General features: G+C 47.0%; 2 protein-coding genes across 2 annotated transcripts in view; both read right to left on the bottom strand.

The window, feature by feature from the left end:
• The window catches only part of LOC138373517 (uncharacterized), a 67,666-nt gene extending 63,792 nt beyond the window's left edge, over nucleotides 1-3,874 (bottom strand). Inside the window, exon 1 of the mRNA XM_069339730.1 lies at nucleotides 3,136-3,874. Coding sequence (XP_069195831.1) covers nucleotides 3,136-3,874 — 739 coding nt within the window. The remainder of the gene's footprint in view (nucleotides 1-3,135) is intronic.
• A 314-nt stretch (nucleotides 3,875-4,188) lies between these two features.
• LOC138373516 (LIM domain-containing protein A-like) lies at nucleotides 4,189-8,216 on the bottom strand. The gene is made up of 3 exons (XM_069339729.1): nucleotides 8,075-8,216; nucleotides 5,493-5,777; nucleotides 4,189-4,790 (listed from the first exon to the last, which is right to left on the bottom strand). The coding sequence occupies exons 1-3, from the start codon at nucleotides 8,214-8,216 to the stop codon at nucleotides 4,189-4,191; spliced, it is 1,029 nt and encodes a 342-aa protein (XP_069195830.1).
• Between the last annotated feature and the right edge of the window lie 13,510 nt (nucleotides 8,217-21,726).

Below are 21,726 nucleotides of genomic sequence, written 5' to 3'. Positions count from 1 at the left end.
CTAGTGGTTGCCCAACCTGTCCTCAGGCTAGGGGTTGCCCAACCTGTCCTCAGCCTGGAGTTTCCCAACCTGTCCTCAGGCTAGGGTTGCCCAACCTGTCCTCAGGGTGGGGGTTGCCCAACCTGTCTTCAGGCTGGGGGTTGCCCAACCGGTCCTCAGGCTGGGGGTTGTCCAACCTGTCCTCAGGCTAGGGTTGCCCAACCTGTCCTCAGGCTAGGGGTTGCCCAACCGGTCCTCAGGCTGGGGGTTGCCCAACCAGTCCTCAGGCTAGGGGCTGCCCAACCTGTCCTCAGGCTGGGGGTTGCCCAACCAGTCCTCAGGCTAGGGGTTGCCCAACCTGTCCTCAGGCTGGGGGTTGCCCAACCGGTCCTCAGGCTAGGGTTGCCCAACCTGTCCTCAGGCTAGGGGTTGCCCAACCGGTCCTCAGGCTGGGGGTTGCCCAACCAGTCCTCAGGCTAGGGGCTGCCCAACCTGTCCTCAGGCTGGGGGTTGCCCAACCTGTCCTCAGGCTGGGGGTTGCCCAACCTGTTCTCAGGCAGGGGGTTGCCCAACCTGTCCTCAGGCTAGGGGTTGCCCAACCTGTCCTCAGGCTGGGGGTTGCCCAACCAGTCCTCAGGCTAGGGGTTGCCCAACCTGTCCTCAGGCTAGGGGTTGCCCAACCTGTCCTCAGGCTAGGGGATGCCCAACCTGTCCTCAGGCTAGGGGTTGCCCAACCTGTCCTCAGGCTAGGGGTTGCCCAACCTGTCCTCAGGCTGGGGGTTGCCCAACCTGTCCTCAGGCTAGGGCTGCCCAACCTGTCCTCAGGCTAGGGGTTGCCCAACCTGTCCTCAGGCTAGGGGTTGCCCAACCTGTCCTCAGGCTAGGGCTGCCCAACCTGTCCTCAGGCTAGGGGTTGTCCAACCTGTCCTCAGGCTGGGGGTTGCCCAACCTGTCCTCAGGCTAGGGGTTGCCCAACCTGTCCTCAGGCTAGGGGTTGCCCAACCTGTCCTCAGGCTGGGGGTTGCCCAACCTGTCCTCAGGCTGGGGGTTGCCCAACCTGTCCTCAGGCTAGGGCTGCCCAACCTGTCCTCAGGCTAGGGGTTGCCCAACCTGTCCTCAGGCTAGGGGTTGCCCAACCTGTCCTCAGGCTAGGGCTGCCCAACCTGTCTTCAGGCTGGGGGTTGCCCAACCTGTCCTCAGGCTAGGGGATGCCCAACCTGTCCTCAGGCTAGGGCTGCCAACCGGTCCTCTGGCTAGGGGTTGCCCAACCTGTCCTCAGGCTAGGGGTTGCCCAACCTGTCCTCAGGCTAGGGGTTGCCCAACCTGTCCTCAGGCTAGGGGTTGCCCAACCTGTCCTCAGGCTAGGGGTTGCCCAACCTGTCCTCAGGCTAGGGGTTGCCCAACCTGTTCTCAGGCTAGGGGTTGCCCAACCTGTCCTCAGGCTAGGGGTTGCCCAACCTGTCCTCAGGCTAGGGGTTGCCCAACCTGTCCTCAGGCTAGGGGTTGCCCAACCTATCCTCAGGCTAGGGGTTGCCCAACCTGTCCTCAGGCTGGGGGTTGCCCAACCTGTCCTCAGGCTAGGGGTTGCCCAACCTGTCCTCAGGCTAGGGCTGCCCAACCGGTCCTCTGGCTAGGGGTTGCCCAACCTGTCCTCAGGCTAGGGGTTGCCCAACCTGTCCTCAGGCTAGGGGTTGCCCAACCTGTCCTCAGGCTAGGGGTTGCCCAACCCGTCCTCAGGCTAGGGGTTGCCCAACCCGTCCTCAGGCTAGGGGTTGCCCAACCTGTCCTCAGGCTAGGGGTTGCCCAACCTGTCCTCAGGCTAGGGGTTGCCCAACCTGTCCTCAGGCTAGGGGTTGCCCAACCTGTCCTCAGGCTAGGGGTTGCCCAACCTGTCCTCAGGCTAGGGGTTGCCCAACCTGTCCTCAGGCTAGGGGTTGCCCAACCTGTCCTCAGGCTAGGGGTTGCCCAACCTGTCCTCAGGCTAGGGGTTGCCCAACCTGTCCTCAGGCTAGGGGTTGCCCAACCTGTCCTCAGGCTAGGGGTTGCCCAACCTGGCCTCAGGCTATGGATGCCTAGCCTGGTTGCCTTCGCCATTGTTAACGTACTACGTATTCATTTGTATTTTCTAATATATATAAGTTAATATTGTTACCTAATATTATATTTATAGTTATTTAATTAAACAGTTATTTGTTAATAGTTGGATAAGTTTATTGGTTCTTTTAGAAATTATTGGTGTTTGTAGTACGTGACTGAATCACTTAGAAATAGGCAACTCTAACACAGGACGTGAACGATACGCTGTTCGAGAAAAGTACATGCGTTGTGAGTCGTGTGTAAAGTGTTTATCACTTATAAACAGGAGGGAATGATGGCTGGGTTCCGAGTGTGATGGCTGAGTTCCGAGTGTGATGGCTGGGTTCTGAGTGTGATGGCTGGGTTCTGAGTGTGATGGCTGGGTTCTGAGCGTGATGGCTGGGTTCTGAGTGTGATGGCTGGGTTCTGAGTGTGATGGCTGGGTTCTGAGTGTGATGGCTGGGTTCTGAGTGTCATGGCTGGGTTCTGAGTGTGATAGCTGGGTTCTGAGTGTGATGGCTGGGTTCTGAGTGTGATGGCTCGGTTCTGAGCATGATGGCTGGGTTCTGAGTGTGATGGCTGAGTTCCGAGTGTGATGGCTGGGTTCTGAGTGTGATGGCTGGGTTCTGAGTGTGATGGCTGGGTTCTGAGCGTGATGGCTGGGTTCTGAGTGTGATGGCTGGGTTCTGAGTGTGATGGCTGGGTTCTGAGTGTGATGGCTGGGTTCTGAGTGTCATGGCTGGGTTCTGAGTGTGATGGCTGGGTTCTGAGTGTGATGGCTGGGTTCTGAGTGTGATGGCTGGGTTCTGAGCGTGATGGCTGGGTTCTGAGTGTGATGGCTGAGTTCCGAGTGTGATGGCTGGGTTCTGAGTGTGATGGCTGGGTTCTGAGTGTGATGGCTGGGTTCTGAGTGTGATGGCTGGGTTCTGAGCGTGATGGCTGGGTTCTGAGTGTGATGGCTGGGTTCTGAGTGTGATGGCTGGGATTTGTGTGTGATGGCTGGATTCTGAGTGTGATAGCTGTGGTCTGCGTGTGATGGCTGCGTTCTGCGTGTAATGGCTGGGTTCTGCGTGTCGTGACTGTGTTCTGCATGTGATGGCAGCGTTCTGAGTGTGATAACTTGGTTCTGAGTGTGAGAGCTGTGTTCTGAGTGTGACGGCCAGGTTCTGAGTGTGATGGCTAATGTTCTGAGTGTGATGGCTGGGGATCTGAGTGTGATGGCTGGGAATCTGAGTGTGATGGCTGAGTTCTTAGTGTGATGGTTGGATTCTGCGTGTGATGGTTGGGGTTCTGAGTGTGATGGCTGGAGTTTTGAGTATGATGGATTTGTTCTGAGTGTGATTGCTGGGTTCTTAGTGAGATAGTTGGATTCTGCGTAAGATGCCTGGGTTCTGAGTGTGATGGCTGGGTTTTGAATGTGATGGGTTGGTTTTGAGTGTGATGACTGGGTTCTGCGTGTCGTGACAGTGTTCTGCGCGTGATGGCTGCGTTCTGAGTGTGATGGCTGGTGTTTTGAGTATGATAGCTGGGTTCTGAGTGTGATGGCTGGGTTCTGAGTGTGATGGCTGGGATCTGCGTGTGATGGCTGCGTTCTGCGTGTGATTGCTTGGTTCTGCGTGTCATAACTTGGTTCTAAGTGTAATGGCTGAGTTCTGAGTGTGATAGCTGTGTTCTGAGTGTGATGGATAGGTTCTGAGTGTGATAGCTGGAATCTGAGTGTGATGGCTGGGTTCTGCGTGTGATGGATAGGTTCTGAGTGTGATTGCTTGGGTTCTGAGTGTGATAGCTGAGTTCTGAGTGTGATGGTTGGGTTCTCCATGTGATGGCTGGGTTCTGCGTGTCATGGCAGGGTTCTGCGTGTCATGGCTGGGTTCTGAGTGTAATGGTTGGGTTATGAGTGTGATGGTTGGGTTCTGAGAGAGGTGGTTGGGTTCTGAGTGTGATGGGTAGGTTCTGAGTGTGATGGTTGGATTCTAAGTGTGATTGTTGGGTTCTGAGCTTGATGGTTGTGTTCTGAGTGTGATGGTTGGGTTCTGAGTGTGATGGTTGGGTTCTGAGTGTGATGGTTGGGTTCTGAGAGAGGTGGTTGGGTTCTGAGTGTGATGGGTAGGTTCTGAGTGTGATGGTTGGATTCTAAGTGTGATTGTTGGGTTCTGAGCTTGATGGTTGTGTTCTGAGTGTGATGGTTGGGTTCTGAGTGTGATGGTTGGGTTCTGAGTGTGATGGTTGGGTTCTGAGAGAGGTGGTTGGGTTCTGAGTGTGATGGGTAGGTTCTGAGTGTGATGGTTGGATTCTAAGTGTGATTGTTGGGTTCTGAGCTTGATGGTTGTGTTCTGAGTGTGATGATTGGGTTCTGAGTGTGATGGTTGGGTTCTGAGTGTGATGGTTGGGTTCTGAGTGTGATGGTTGGGTTCTGAATGTGATGGCTGGGTTCTGAGTGTGATGGCTGGGGTTCTGAGTGTGATGGTTGGGTTCTGAGTGTGATGGTTGGGTTCTTAGTGTGATGTTTGGGTTCTGAGTGTGATGGTTGGGTTCTGAATGTGATAACTTTGTTCTGAGTGTGATGACTGTGTTCTGAGTGTGATAGCTGTGTTTCGAGTATGATGGCTGGGTTCTGAGTGTGATAACTGGGTTCTGAATGTGATGGCAAGGGTTCTGAGTGTGATGGCTGTGTTCTGAGTGTGATGGCTGTGTTCTGAGTGTGATGGCTGTGTTCTGAGTGTGATGGCTGGATTCTGAGTGTGATGACTAAGTTCTGCGTATGATGGCTAGATTCTGAGTGTGATGGCTAGGTTCTGAGTGTGATGGCTGGGTTCTGAGTGTGATGGTTGGGTTCTGAATGTGATAACTTTGTTCTGAGTGTGATGACTGTGTTCTGAGTGTGATAGCTGTGTTTCGAGTATGATGGCTGGGTTCTGAGTGTGATAACTGGGTTCTGAGTGTGATGGCAAGGGTTCTGAGTGTGATGGCTGTGTTCTGAGTGTGATGGCTGTGTTCTGAGTGTGATGGCTGTGTTCTGAGTGTGATGGCTGGATTCTGAGTGTGATGACTAGGTTCTGCGTATGATAGCTAGATTCTGAGTGTGATGGCTAGGTTCTGAGTGTGATAGCTGGGTTCTGAGTGTGATTGCTGGGTTCTGAGTGTGATGGGTGGAGTTCTGTGTGTGATAGCTAGGGTTGTGAGTGTGATAACTGGGTTCTGAGTGGGATGACTGTGTTCTGAGTGTGATGGTTAGTTTTATGAGTGTGATGGCTGAATTTTGAGTATGATGGCTGTGTTCCTAGTGTAATGTCTGGATTCTGAGTGTGATGACTAGGTTCTGAGTGTTATGGCTTGGTTCTGAGTGTTATGGCTTGGTTCTGAGTGTGATTGCTGAGTTCTGAGTGGGATGGCTGAGTTCTGAGTGTGATGGCTGGGATCTGTGTGTGATGGCTTACTTCTGAGTGTGATAGCTGGGTTCTGAGCGTGATGGCTGGGATTCTGAGTATGATGGCTGGGTTCTGAGTGTGATGGCTGGGTTCTTAGTGTGTTAGTTGGATTCTGCGTATGATGCCTGGGTTCTGAGTGTGATGGCGGGGGTTCTAAGTGTGATGGCTGGGGTTGTGAGTGTGATGGCTGTATTCTGAGTGTGATGGCTGGGTTCTGCGAGTCATGTCTAGATTCTGTGTGTGATGGCTGGATTCTGAGTGCGATGACTGGGTTCTGCGTGTCATGTCTAGATTCTGTGTGTGAGATGGCTGAGTTCTGAGTGTGATGGCTGGGTTCTGAGTGTGATGGCTGGGTTCTGAGTGTGATGGCAGGATTCTGCTTGTGATGGCTGAGTTCTGACAGTGATGGCTGGGTTCTGACTATGATGACTGGGTTCTGACTGTGGTGGCTGGGTTTTGACTGTGATAGTTGGGTTCTGAGTGGCCAACTGGTGTCTCCTTGTGGTCACCCCGTGTGGATATACAAGAAGGAGGAGCTGTGTTTCCTGGTTTATGTCTTCCATGACGCCATTAATCTCAAAAGCCGCATGATAGAGGGTAATGTATGTGTACTCACCTAGTTGTACTTGAGGGGGTTGAGATCTGGCTCATTGGTCCCGCCTCTCATCTGTCAATGTACTGGTGTACAGATTCCTGAGCCTACTGGGCTCTATCATATCTACAATTGAAACTATGTATGGAGTCAGTCTCCACCACATCACTTCCTACTGCATTCAATCTGTTATCTACTCTGATACTGAAAAAAGTTTTTTCTAAGCTCCCTGTGGCTCATTTTGATACTCAGTTTTAACCTGTGTTCCCTTGTTCGCGTACCCCCCGAGTTAAACAGTTTATCCTTTTCAACTCTGTCAATTCCTGCGAGACTTTTGTATTTAGTGATCATGTCTTCCCTTACTAATCTGTCTTCCAGTGTCGTGAGGTGCATTTCACGCAGCCTTTCCTCGTAATTCATGCCTCTTTGTTCAGGGACTAGCCTAGTGGCATACCTCTGAACTTTTTACAGCTTCGTCTTATGCTTGACAATTTACGGGCTCCATGTGGAGGCCGCATACTTCAGGACTAATCTTACAAATGTGGTATACAAGGTTTTGAATGATTCCTTACACAGGTTCCTGATAGCAGTTTTGATCTTAGCCAGCCTCGCATATGCAGCAGATATTATTCTTTTTATGTGAGCTTCAGGAGACAGGTTTGGTGTGATATCAACCCCTAGATCTTTCTCTCTGTCCGTTTCATGAAGTACTTCATCTCCTATTCGGTATCCTGTGTCTGGCTTCCTGTTTCCACCGCCTGGCTTCATTACTTTCCATTTATTCGGGTTGAACTTTAGTAGCCATTTGTTGGACCATTCATTCAGTCATTCTAGGTCATCTTGTAGCCTCCTACTATCATCCTCTGTTTTAATCCTCCTCATAATTTTTGCATTGTTACAGCCCTCTCGGGTCGCAACCGGGTTCTTTCTCTGATGTTGTTAGAGGTAGGGTATCCGGCCCCAAGCTAGTAGTGGCTTTCAAGGGATGTGATCCGTAACGCAAGTAAACAAAAGGGGAAGGGAGACAAAGGCAAAAACTAAATAATATAATTATCACCGTCACCATAAATAATATATAAAAGATTACACGGGGGAGGTATAAACACTACAATATACAACGTGGTCTTCCTCTGAAGACTCTGGACGTTCACGGTGCTCAGCGATGCTAAGCTCTTGGTCCTCTTGTGGCCTCACGATGAATCCTTTGATTCTCTTGAGTCTACCCTGGCCACAGGCCAGCCAAATCACGGTTCCACTGGGGGCACCGTCGTGGAGGCCGTCAACCACAAATCCAGCCTGTAGCTGGCAGGTTCCAATCAGCAACGCTGGTTAGGCCACTCCACGACCGATACTAGGGTTGCGAGCCTTAGTCAGGAGCCTCGTGTGATCCTACAGATCACTCTCCTCACCACAACACCCCAATGGTTAAGTGTCTCCACCAGTCAGCCCCGGGTACGACAATCCCTCAGCTGCCACGTCACAGGCAGACTAACACCACAGTGTTCATCCGGGGGGTGACTCACAGCTGCTGCAGCAGATACTTGGAGACAAGACGGCTACCTTGGGTAGACTGATCCAACTTCCATTACAGCAGTCCCAGGTCGACTCTGTAATCAGACACGTCATCAGTAATAGGGACACTCTAGGGCACCTCACTTACAGGCTTAGACACAAACGCCCGACGTATCTACTCCATAGATGGCGTTGCTGTCTAAGCTCTACCTCACCAGAGGTCAGCAGCGGTCGTGTTATGAGCTGACCAAGACGGGAAACTAGCCCTTGTGGCTGGTATATCCTGTCCTCACTAGATGGCGCCGTCCATTTGGAGGGGGTTTCGGGAGCTGACCCACAGATGTCGCGGTCGTCACTGCTCCGTGCTCGGACGCTGGGCTCGGGTCCGTAACACCTCCCCACCAAAAAGAATTTGGTTTGGGGTTCTATAAAAAAAAAAAAAACACAAACCAAATTAGTACGTGGATACAACTCCACACGGACTCACGTACATTACGAACTGGAGTGGCTAGGATGTCTTGTCCACAGAACTGTCCTAATGGGAAACACAAAGGAAACTTGTCGATGGAAGGCAATGACCTGCCTGATGTGATCTTCCACACCTCCACTGCGATGTCAAGCAGGAACATAATCTCACATGTCTCTAGTAAGGATTGGTATAGACTCTATCTGGGGCGACTCGACACTCCCTGTGTCGTGGCACCGATGATGGCTGGTCGCAGACGGCATTTCTAGTACCGGTCCGGTAATCCTTCAGGGAGACGGGAACCTGGAATACAGGGGTCTGATAATTTAGAGTGACAGCGACAGTGGGTAAGTCAATACTTACTGCATACTCGCCTACTAGGCCCACACCTAGTTCCAACAGAGCTGCTTGTACACCGAAGATGGCATTCGCTCTGCCACCGTAAAGTCGACCAACGTTCCGTATAACGCTGCATCTAGGCTCAGCAATCACGCGGGGGGTGTTAACCTGTCGGAAACAGTCACTCATATTATCATATCTCGTACCTCCTGTATCTACCATCACCTTCCAGGTCCCTCCTTTGACTGCTACACTCGCAGTGCAAATCTCCAATCCCTGGGATCTCTTCGAGATGTTCATGGGAGCCATCATCTGTCGGGTCGTCCACTGGTCCTTACTGAGAACACACACGAGAATAAAACAAAATACCGCTAAGAGACATGGGACCAACAGAGGGATTAGCTTCCTGAGCTTGTAATGTCCATAACCGGCTATATCCATTAGCCCGGTTTGAACCGAAGAGGGCACTAGAACTTTCGTACATACCTCACATACCTCCGACGTCTGGGGAATCTCTGGCCGGTTCAATGAACGCTGTATCTTGCCATACCGCAAGTACTCATCCGCCTTCGCTCCAGACTCTGGGGTATCCGTGGGTGCTTGCACACGACACCTCTCTTCTTGCTCAGTTGCCCCTGCCATCGTAACCTCATGTTCCTTATTGGGAGAAGAATCAGGAGACTCTGCTAGGATGTTCTCGATCTGTCGGGTAGAGGACAAATTAAACATGTTACCTGATTCCGAGTCTGACTGTACCTGGACATTACCACTGCCTGCTATTACCTCAGACCTTGCTGTTCCGGCTGACTCGTCCGCGACCTTGGGAAGATTGTTACTCCAATCTGTCACCAAGTCGTTGGCTAGTACCACGTCAATCCCCGCTATAGGCAAGGTATCGACTACTGCTAACGCACATGTGCCGCTGAAGTAAGGCGAGTCGAGATGTACCAGCACTAAGGGGGCGACGTACTGCGTCCTAGGAAACCCAACCAGGACAACCTTTTGTCTCCCGTCCACACTCACTCCCTCGGGTAACGAGTTACTCACGATCAGGGACTGGGCTGCTCCACTATCTCTGAGCACTACAACTGATCTACCAGTATGATCACTCGTTACATACCCGCTGGACGTATGAGGGGAAAACAATCTTGGTTCTTCCTGCGTAGTCGTAGACTGGCTTCCTGCTGGTAGTGTTACACAGCTCATCAACATCACCTCCCTACGTGCGCCGCTACCTCTTCTGCCTCGGCACATAGCAGCTACATGCCCTTTCTGCCCACAAGTCCAGCACACCATATTCCTCCTCGGACTCCGGTGTTTCGGACTACTAGGACTAGTCCTTCGAGGGCTACTTGGGGGCGTCTTCTTAGCGCTTTGTGGGACGGGGGTCTCCTCTTCGTCATGACGAGGTTTGTCAAACCGGCGTGGGTAATTCCTCGGGACGTACTTAGCAGAAGGCCTATGCGTCAGGATGTATTCCTCAGCCATGGTGGCTGCCGCACTCAAGGTGTCCACCTGCTGCTCCTCTAAGTACGTCTTTAGATCTCCAGACAGACAGTCCTTGAAGTCCTCTAACAGTATGAGCTGCTCGAGGTCTTCTTTGGTCTCCACCTTCCGAGAGGCACACCATTCCTGGAAAAGTCGCTCCTTGATTGTGGCGAATTCGGTGAAAGTGTGCTCTGAGGTCTTTTTCAGGTTTCTGAACTTCTGCCTGTAAGCCTCAGGTACCAATTGGTACGCCATGAGCACTACCTTCTTCACCTTGTCATAATCGCCGGAGTCGTCAAGGGACAACGTGGAGTAGGCGATTTGGGCCATCCCAGTCAAGACTGACTGTATCATGATGGCCCAATTCTCCTTTGGCCACTCCAAAGAGGCTGCGACTTTCTCGAAGGCCATGAAGAACTTCGACACTTCATTCTCATTGAATTTTGGGACCATTTTGATGTTCCTCACCGGATCGAAAATACTTGTTTCCATCCTTTGCCTCCCACCACCTAACCGCAATACTTCTAGCTCATGTTGTCTCTCGCTTTCTTTTTCTTCTCTCTCTCGCTGTTTCTCTTCCCTTTCTCGTTCTTCTCTTTCTCGCTTCTCTTCTCTTTCTCGCTCTTCTCTTTCTCGTTTCTCTTCTCTTTCCCGCTCTTCTCTTTCTCGTTTCTCTTCTCTTTCTCGCTCTTCTCTTTCTCTTTCTCGTTTCTCTTCTCTTTCTCGCTCTTCTCTTTCTCTTTTTCGTTTCTCTTCTCTTTCTCACTCTTCTTTCCTTTCTCTTAATTCTAAATGCCTCATCTCTAATTCTTTATCTTTCAATTCTCGTTCCATTTCCAATTTCTTCCATTCTATCTCACGATTAATTTCCAAGGCACGCATTTTTACTGTAAGTAAGTTAATATTCAGCTCACCTGCATCACTGTCAATGTCACTGCCTTTATCTTCCTTTTCAGTGGAAGCTACTTCCTCACTTTCTTTTATACCTTGTGCCTCACTTTCCTGTTTCTCATCAGCCTTCAAATGCCGGTGAACCTTGGACAAGATCTCCACACGGGAATCACTGGCACGGATCTTTATCTCCAGGTAGGCACTCACCAGTACGAGTTCCTGTTTGCCCAGATATTTTAATCTGGCAAGACAGTCCTCCCTGTTCAGAAAAGCCTGAACATCGTCCAGATCGTCGATGGTCGATTTTTCTGCCATTGTCACTGAGATGGAACACTAGCACTTAACACACCGATTTCACTTTAGCACTTAACGCACCGAGCACTGTTTTACGTCAATATTGCACTTTATCGCGCCAAACACTGCACTTGCCAATATTGCACGTAATTACGCCGGGCACCGCGCTACACAATATTGCACTTAATCACAGCGAGCACCTCGCACTGCACAATATTGCACTTAGTCACTCCGAGCACCGCACAGGACGTATAACGTCCTAATAGTCACACACAGGGGGAATTATTTACAGGGATTACGCCACTTCGCCACCCCTGTCAAACATACTTGACAAGGGGTCGGATCCCGCTGGGGATGCCAATTATGTTACGGCCCTCTCGGGTCGCAACCGGGTTCTTTCTCTGATGTTGTTAGAGGTAGGGTATCCGGCCCCAAGCTAGTAGTGGCTTTCAAGGGATGTGATCCGTAACGCAAGTAAATAAAAGGGGAAGGGAGACAAAGGCAAAAACTAAATAATATAATTATCACCGTCACCATAAATAATATATAAAAGATTACACGGGGGAGGTATAAACACTAGAATATACAACATGGTCTTCCTCTGAAGACTCTGGACGTTCACGGTGCTCAGCGATGCTAAGCTCTTGGTCCTCTTGTGGCCTCACAATGAATCCTTCGATTCTCTTGAGTCTACCCTGGCCACAGGCCAGCCACATCACGGTTCCACTGGGGGCACCGTCGTGGAGGCCGTCAACCACAAATCCAGTCTGTAGCTGGCAGGTTCCAATCAGCAACGCTGGTTAGGCCACTCCACGACCGATGCTAGGGTTGCGAGCCCTAGTCAGGAGCCTCGTGTGATCCTACAGATCACTCTCCTCACTACAACACCCCAGTGGTTAAGCGTCTCCACCAGTCAGCCCCGGGTACGGCAATCCCTCAGCTGCCACATCACAGGCAGACTAACACCACAGTGTTCATTCGGGGGGTGACTCACAGCTGCTGCAGCAGATACTTGGAGACAAGACGGCTGCCTTGGGTAGACTGATCCAACTTCCATTACAGCAGTCCCAGGTCGACTCTGTAATCAGACACGTCATCAGTAATAGGGACACTCTAGGGCACCTCACTTACAGGCTTAGACACAAACGCCCGACGTATCTACTCCATAGATGGCATTGCTGTGTAAGCACTACCTCACCAGAGATCAGCAGCGGCTGTGTTATGAGCTGATCAGGACGGGTAACTAGCCCTTGTGGCTGGTATATCCTGTCCTCACTAGATGACGCCGTCCATTTGGAGGGGGTTTCGGGAGCTGACCCACAGATGGCGCGGTCGTTACTGCTCCGTGCTCGGACGCTGGGCTCGGGTCCGTAACATGCATCCTCAGCAAACAATGAGAGGAACGATTCTATACCCCCTGGGAGATCATTTACATATATCAGAAACAGAATACGTCTAAGGACTGAACCGTGCGTGACGCCACTGGTGACGCCTCGCCAATCCGAGACTTCACCCCTCACGGTGATTCACTGTCTTCTGTTGCTTAGGTACTCCCTTATCCAAAGGAGTACCTTCCTTTCACTCCAGCCTGCATCTCCAGCTTTTTCATTAGCCTCTTGTGTGGTACAGTGTCAAAGGCTTTCTGGCAATCCAAAAATATGCAGTCTGCCCACCACTCTCTTTCTTGCATGATTTTTGTTGCCTGGTCTTAGAATTCAATTAATCCTGTTAGGCGGGACTTGCCATCCCTGAACCCATGCTGATGTTGCGTTACAAATTTCTTTCGCTCTAGATGTTCCACTAGCTTTTTTCGCACAAATTTCTCCCATCCACTGTGTATTAACCTAGTTGCATTTACCTAGTTGTGATTGCGGGGGTTAAGTTCTGCTCTTTGAACCCACCTCTCAACTGTCAATCCATCAACTGATACTAAATACTAATGTTTTTTTTCACACCCACACACTAACCCAGGAAGCAGCCCGTAACAGCCATCTAACTCCCAGGTACCTACTTACTGCTAGGTAACAGGTGCATCAGGGTGAAAGAAATTCTACTCATTTTGTTTATGGCGGCACCGGGAGTCAAACCCCGGTCTACATGACTACGTATCAAGCGTGCTGTCCACTCAGCCACCGGCCTGGCCCGTTGTGTGTGTGTGTGTGTGTGTATGTGTGTGTGTGTGTGTATGTGTGTGTGTGTGTGTGTGTGTGTGTGTGTGTGTGTGTGTGTGTGTGTGTGTGTGTGTGTATGTGTGCGTGAGTGTGTGTGTGTGTGTATACTCACCTAATTAAACTCACCTAATTGTGCTTGCGGGGGTTGAGCTCTGGCTCTTTGGTTCCGCCTCTCATCCGTCAATCAACAGGTGTACAGGTTTCTGAGCCTATTGGGCTCTATCATATCTACACTTGAAACTGTGTATGGAGTCAGCCTCCACCACATCACTTCCTAATGCATTCCATTTGTCAACCACTCTGACACTAAAAAGTTCTTTCTAATATCTCTGTGGCTCATTTGGGCACTCAGTTTCCACATGTGTCTCCTAGTGCGTGTGCTCATTGTGTTAAATAGCCTTCCCTTATCTACCCTATCAATTCCCTTCAGAATCTTGAATGTGGTGATCATGTCCCCCGCCCCTTGCTCTTCTATCTTCTAGCGAAGTGAGGGTTAATTCCCGTAGTCTCTCTAAGTCTCTCCTCGTAGCTCATACCTCTCAGCTCGGGGACTAGTCTGGTGGCAAACCTTTGAACCTTTTCCAGTATAGTCTTATCCTTGACTAAAATATGAACTCCATGCTGGGGCTGCATATTCCAGGATTGGCCTAACATATGTGGTATACAGAGTTCTGAATGATTCCTTACATAAGTTTCTGAATGCCGTTCTTATGTTGGCCGGCTTGGCATATGCCGCTGATGTTATCCGCTTGATATGTGCTGCAGGAGACAGGTCTGGCGTGATATCATCCCCCAAGTCTTTTTCCTTCTCTGACTCCTGAAGAATTTCCTCTCCCAGATGATACCTTGTATCTGGCCTCCTGCTCCTTACACCTATCTTCATTATATTACATTTGGTTGGGTTAAAAACTAACAACCATTTGTTCGACCATTCCTTCAGCTTGTCTAGGTCTTCTTGAAGCCTCAAACAGTCCTCTTCTGTTTTAATCCTTCTCATAATTTTAGCATCGTCAGCAAACATTGAGAGAAATGAATCGATACCTTCCGGGAGATCATTTACATATATCAGAAACAAGATAGGACCGAGTACAGAGCACTGTGGGACTCCACTGGTGATTTCACGTCAATCGGAGGTCTCACCCCTCACCGTAACTCTGCTTCCTATTGCTTAGATACTTCCTTATCCACTGGAGCACCTTACCAGCTACACCTGCTTGTCTCTCCAGCTTATGTACAAGCCTCTTATGCGGTACTGTGTCAAAGGCTTTCCGACAATCCAAGAAAATGCAGTCCGCCCAGCCCTCTCTTTCTTGCTTAATCTTTGTCACCTGATCATAGAATTCTATCAAGCCTGTAAGACAAGATTTACCCTCCCTGAACCCATGTTGGCGATTTGTCACGAAGTCCCTTCCCTCCAGATGTGTTACCAGGTTTTTTCTCACGATCTTCTCCATCACCTTGCATGGTATACAAGTCAAGGACACTGGCCTGTAGTTCAATGCCTCTTGCCTGTCTCCCTTTTTGTATATTGGGACCACATTCGCCGTCTTCCATATTTCTGGTAGGTCTCCCGTCTCCAGTGACTTACTATACACCATGGAGAGTGGCAAGCAAAGTGCCTCTGCACACTCTTTCAGTATCCATGGTGAGATCCCATCTGGACTAACAGCCTTTCTAACATCCAGATCCAGCAGGTGTCTCTTGTCCTCCTCTCTCGTAATTTCGAACTCTTCCAAGGCCGCCTGGTTTACCTCCCTTTCTCCTAGCACAGTGACCTCACCTTGTTTTATTGTGAAGACCTCCTGGAACCTCTTGTTGAGTTCCTCACACACCTCTCTGTCATTCTCAGTATACCTGTCCTCGTCTGTTCGAAGTTTCAATACCTGTTCTTTCACTGTTGTTTTCCTTCTGATGTGACTGTGGAGTAGCTTTGGTTCGGTCTTGGCTTTGTTTGCTATATCATTTTCAAAACTTTTCTCTGCTTCTCTTCTCACCCTGACGTACTCATTCCTGGTATGTGTGTGTGTGTGTGTGTGTGTGTGTGTGTGTGTGTGTGTGTGTGTGTGTGTGTGTGTGTGTGTGTGTGTATGTGTGTGTGTGTGTGTGTGTGTGTGTGTGTGTGTGTGTACTCACCTAGTTGTACTCACCTAGTTGTGTCTGTTTAGAAACGTTGTGCAAATGGTATAAATAAGTGTCATTTCTATAGTAATTCATTTTTTTCTTCACCTTGAAATTACGAAAATGAGTTTTGGAGAACTCCTCTTTCAGCTAAGCCCTGATGCTAAGAAAATAGCTAGAGGAATAGAAGCCCTAAATCAGAAGATAGTAAATACAGAATATGCGGTCATATTCAATGAGATGTATATATGTATATACATACACACTCTGCCGCCTACTCACTCCCACACCCACACTCTCCCACCCACTTACTCCCACACCCACCACCACCTGTTACTCAAGCTCCCAACTTTGTGTTCATCTACAACACTTCCCCACATTTATCGTCCACCAAACAGTCCCACGTAATTCTTCCAGCCACACCATCCCCCCCCCCCACAACCACACCACCCAATAAAACCCTACCTCACAGCCACATCCACCCTCCCCCAACAGACCATATCCACCCTCCCAAAAAAGTCACACACTTTCCTTACATCCACACGATTCCCAATAACGAGACTCCACAACATCCACACTCTCTTCCCATAGCTACACTCTCCACCACATTCACCCTCTTTTACATTCACCCTGTTTTCCACCAACTACACTCCCCCCCATCCCCACAAACCATTCCCCCCTCCCCACATACAAGGACCATTAACGACATGTCTCATTCTTGACGATCACAGCAGCTGTGACGAGCGACGCGAGTTAGCCAGACTAAATGGTTCACTGCCGTATATAATGCCTGCTTCCCTATTACGGTCACTCGTGTAAGACGGACACGCTGTTATAGAGAACATGGGGCTGTAACGAAGTTTATCTCGTCTCGTTATAATGACAGTGACACCAGGATTGCCGCTGACAATGACAGAATAATTATTAGTTAAAATAACTGCACGATTATAGATAACAATGACATGATTACTGATATCAATGATATGAATATCGATAACAATGGCATCACTATAATTGATAACAATGACTTCTTATATACAAGTTTTGTTGATGAATATGAATGAATTTCTCTAGTTTGTAAAGCACTTCTCAATTTTTTGGTTAATGGTTCTTGTAAGACGTGAGAGTGTGACTTACATCTCGGAAGTTTGACAATAATCAAACAGGGAAACGGTGGTAAGGACTCGCTAGTTACGGTAATACCATTAATGATTATACTGCTCTGGGGGGGGGTCATTCCCACATTGTCGTATGATAACAACGTAGGAATGACTGAGGAATCGTATGATATGAATCGATCCCCAGGGGAGTCATATCATGCGTCTAGTCTTCATGATATTGAGGTAAATGAGCTTGAAGACGAGCTATTGAATATTGCCAAATTCTGCATTTAAGGAGTTGTTAAATGTGTCATAATGTTTGATTGTGATGAACATAAAGATTAAAGATGAGTCTTCTACTATAATCATCAATCTTAACTACTCATTAGTTATTATTTAACCTTCTGAATAACTATCACACCTCAATCTTAATTTAGAGAACACGAATATGTGATTAGACGAACATTCAGCTGTTCCAATTAACGTTACCATATACACATACGGCACTAAACAAGCAAAACAATCATTGAAAAGCGTATATTTTCCTTATTTACTTTGTCATATAAATTTATGATTTGCATTATTTGTAAAATATGTATTATTAAGACATATTTATCTTTCATTACATAAATCATTTAGTCGCCATTGTCAGTAATTCTTAAGACACAGTTACTACCCATTATATAAATGTTAGGATCTAATACAACTTTGTCCTTCAGCTCAGCATTCACAGTTGTTCCGTAACTCCCAGGGTATGGAACAACTGTAATTTGTAATTAATCTAATTCTCTAAACAATTTTACATCCCCTTAGATTTGTCAAGTCACGCTTTAGCCATCAAATAATGCATACGAAATACAATCGCTATATATCAAGCTTAAATCTTTCACAAAAACACATTGAACTGCAATATGATAAAATATGTATTACCCTGTGTCAATCTTATGTTTGATTACCAGAAATTCTCTTTCCTAACTTATTTCACTTTCCCTTATGACGTTTTATATAACAAAAAAACTTATTAATCGGTTACATCCCACTAAATATTCTCTGAGAAGTGAAGGGAACTATCACAGGGAAAGTGCCAAGCTAATACGACTATATAGCACTGGGAAGGGGTCTAGAAAAGGATATAGAATGGGAAGGGGGGAAGGAATTTTGCCCAACCCATTGGACGGTCGGGGATTGAACGCCGACCTGCATGATGCGAGACTGTCGCTCTACCGACCACCCCAAGTGGTTGGGAAAAAACAAAATAATAATAAAATAAAATAAAAACCATTTGGGCGGGACGTTAGAGCGATGGCCATATTCTCAGGGTCATATCTAACATATCATTTCATCACTGCCATCCCAACTGACAAGTCTAATCCCAGCTCTCCATCGCCGGGTAATGAGTGCCTGATCAAAATTGTTATCCAAGGTCTAAAATGTTCATGTCAAAACTAAAAAAAAAAAAAAGCGTTTGAAGCTTTCGACCACCCACGATTTGTTGTGTATAAATGACCTGGCCGCCAGACCTGGATACACGAGGGAGTTTAATAAACAAAAGCGTGTTTGTGTTCCAGAATAAAACAGCTCCTTCACGACAAGCAGCTAGAGTGGGCCAGGGGCTCATTAAACACACTAAATGTCCATTTTACGAAACCAGTACATCATACTTCTGTCATGGTGACTATGTTTGTATTTATTAAAAAACAAAGCTGAGTTTGGAAACTTTGCAACTCAAGGTTATCTATAACAACACCAACTTGGACTCGTTTCATCAATCTTATACGCGTCCACCTACGAAACCTTTACATCTTTCCTCACGCACGGCTGAAAGTCTTTGTTTATTAATAGATTTAGGAGCTCTGAAACACAGGGGTTCCGTTGCTAGGGACAACTTCGTAGGACGTCGCAGGAAATAAGCTTGTTAATACATGTTAACTAATCCGCCATGATTGAGGAAAGGTGTATAGGGGTCGTAGGCAGATACTTGATGCCTCTTGACCTATATTTTGAGGTGCGACCCCGAGACTTTGTGCTACTTTTCTTTTTCTAATCCACAGACATCTTGTGGCGTAGATTAGGGTTATATTGAAATGTGCTCCGAGAGAAGAGGTTCCTTTTGAGATGTGCTCCGAGAGAAGAGGTTCCTTTTGAGATGTGCTCCTAGAGAAGAGATTCCTGTTGAGATGTGCTCCTAGAGAAGAGATTCCTGTTGAGATGTGCTCCTAGAGAAGAGATTCCTGTTGAGATGTGCTCTGAGAGAAGAGGTTCCTGTTGAGATGTGCTCCGAGAGAAGAGGTTCCTGTTGAGATGTGCTCCTAGAGAAGACGTTCCTGTTGAGATGTGCTCCTAAAGAAGAAGTTCCTGTTGAGATCTGTTCCTAGAGAAGAGGTTCCTGTCGAGATGTGTTCCTGGAGAGAACGTTCCTGTTGACATGAGCTTCTAGATAAGACGTTCCTGTTGAGATGTGCTCCTAAAGAAGACGTTCCTGTTGAGATGTGCTGCTAGAGAATACGTTCCAGTTGAGATATGTTCCTAGAGAAGTGTTTCACGAAGATATGTGCTCTTTCAAAAGAAGCCTCTGGAGAAGTTCTTTCCATTAAGGGAAGCATTTCCTGTTTAAATTCTTTTTTTTACACAAGAGACTGCAGTAGAAAAGTACTCCAACAGAAGTGGTTGTCATTATCCTGGGACATTTACAACGACCCAGGGACATTGATAAGGGTCAGGGACATTAACAACAGACCCCAAGATATTGGACTCATGTCCTACAACAGCGAGTAGAAAACTACGTTTACAATAGATTCTTCTTCTCGTAAACATGATAATGTATTGCAAAGTTCAAATCACTCCAAGGAGGCCTTATCCAGAATGGAAGCAATGGGAAGCAATGAACTGGATAAAAATTATGAAGTTTTTATTTAATTAATACCAATGTCTGAACTAGTTAGTAGTACGATAATATTAGTATCTTCCTTTTCCTGTTCGCAGAGTAATATTACCTTATTAAATTTAAAATATTTTCTTTCACACTCTGCCTCGTCAGAGAGAACAAAAGGGTTAGCCTCATTTGTAGGTACACTATTCAACTTCTAATTAGATCGACAACAATTGATTTTGGCAATTAAACTTTTAATTCTTCAAAGATTACTAATTACCTGTGATGACGCTTGCATTACTTGTCATTAATGAAGCGTAAGTTTTCAAGTTGAAAATAAAGAGGAAATCACGGGAATGTGACAACAAAGTTTTATTTTTTTTGTAGAATGATCACTGGCAACTGCAAGTGTGTGGGATGCTTGATGTAGCAAGGGAAGAACATAAGCCTCATAGGAACTGCAAAAAAAAAAAAAATGCCTATTGGTCCATACGGTAACGCACATTCATATCCACCCAAACTCATTCATATCTACTCAAACTCATTCATATCAACCCAAACTCATTCATATCTATTCAAACTTATTCATATCCATTCAAACTCCTTCATATCAATTCAAACTCATTCATATAAACCCAAACTCATTCATATACACCCAAACTCATTCATATCCACCCAGACTCATTCTTAATATTCACCCAAACTCATTCATGTCCACCCAAACTCATTCATATCCACCCAAACACATTTATATTCACCCAAACTCATTCATATTCACCTAAACTCCTTCATATCAACCCAAACTCATTCAAATCTACCCAAACTCATTCATATCCACCCAAACTCATTCATATGCACCCAAACTCACTAATAACCAACAGAATTCATTCATATCCACCAAAACTTATTCATATCCACCAAAACTCATTCATATCTCCCCAAACTCATTCATGCCCACCCAAACTCATTAATATTGTCTCAAACTCATTTATATCCACATACACTCATTCATATCCACCCAATCTCATGCATATCCACCCAAACGCATTCATATCCACCCAAACTCATTCATATATACTCAAACTAATTCATATTCACCCAAACTCATTCATATCCACCCAAACTCATTCATATCCACCCAAACTCATTCATATCCACCCAAACTCATTCATATATACTCAAACTTATTCATATCCACCCAATCTCATGCATATCCACCCAAACGCATTCATATTCACACAAACTAATTCATGTTCACCCAAACTCATTCATATACACCCAAACCCATTCACAGCCTCCCTAATTCATTCATATCTATCCAAACTCCTTATATCCACCCAAACTCATTCGCATCCACCTAAACTCATTCATATTTACCCAAACTCATTCATATCCACCCAAACTCATTAATGCCACCCAAACTCATTCATATCCACCCAAACTCATTCATATCCACCCAAACTCATGCATATCCAATAAAACTTCTTCATATCCACCCAAACTCATTCATATCCACCCAAACTCATGCATATCCAATAAAACTCCTCCATATCCACCCAAACTCATTCATATCCAACCAAACTAATTCATATCCACCTAAACTCGATCATATCCACCCAAATTCATTAACACCCACCCAAACTCATTCATATTCACTTAAACCCATTCATATCCATCCAAACTCATTCATGTACATGTATAACTTACGCTTGATACAGACGAGCGATCCCACGCCCTTTGTGACCCGGGAGTTTGTTTCATAAATCTTCAACCCTATTTCTTAACCAATATTTACCCAGGTACTCCCTGAATCTAAATCAAATTAAAAAAAAAGTAAATGCCGATCATTGCTGTATTTGTTGAGTGTCTGTTATATTAGCTCAGTGCAACCTATTGGCGTTGGTTAACGCTATTCATCATACTAGCATTCTACTTCATCCTCTGTCATTTTAACTTTCGTCTGGGTGATCTAACTTCAGTACGCAGGAGATTAAAAGTGAAATTTGAGCTGCATCATCATATGTCGGCTTCACCCAAACACCTGAAATCCTTACTGGAAAGGAAGTGAAAATGTTGCATCAAATCGAGGTCATTTATCATGCTGATTCAAGTTACGGAAGTAATCTCAGCCCCGGAGGTTAATGGATTTTCTATTTTTATTATATACAGTTTATTGTTAGAAGGAAGATCAAAGATAATCTGCGTTGTTTCCTGAGAGAGAGAGAGAGAGAGAGAGAGAGAGAGAGAGAGAGAGAGAGAGAGAGAGAGAGAGAGAGAGAGAGAGAGAGAGAGAGAGAGAGAGAGAGAAAGAGAAAGAGAGAGAGAGAGAGAGAGAGAGAGAGAGAGAGAGAGAGAGAGAGAGAGAGAGAGAGAGAGAGAGAGAGAAAGAGAAAGAGAAAGAGA

The sequence above is a fragment of the Procambarus clarkii genome, chromosome 42 (genome assembly GCF_040958095.1).
Source record: "Procambarus clarkii isolate CNS0578487 chromosome 42, FALCON_Pclarkii_2.0, whole genome shotgun sequence".
Classification (NCBI taxonomy): Eukaryota; Metazoa; Arthropoda; class Malacostraca; order Decapoda; family Cambaridae; genus Procambarus; species Procambarus clarkii.
This window is presented reverse-complemented; position numbering and strand designations above follow the sequence as displayed.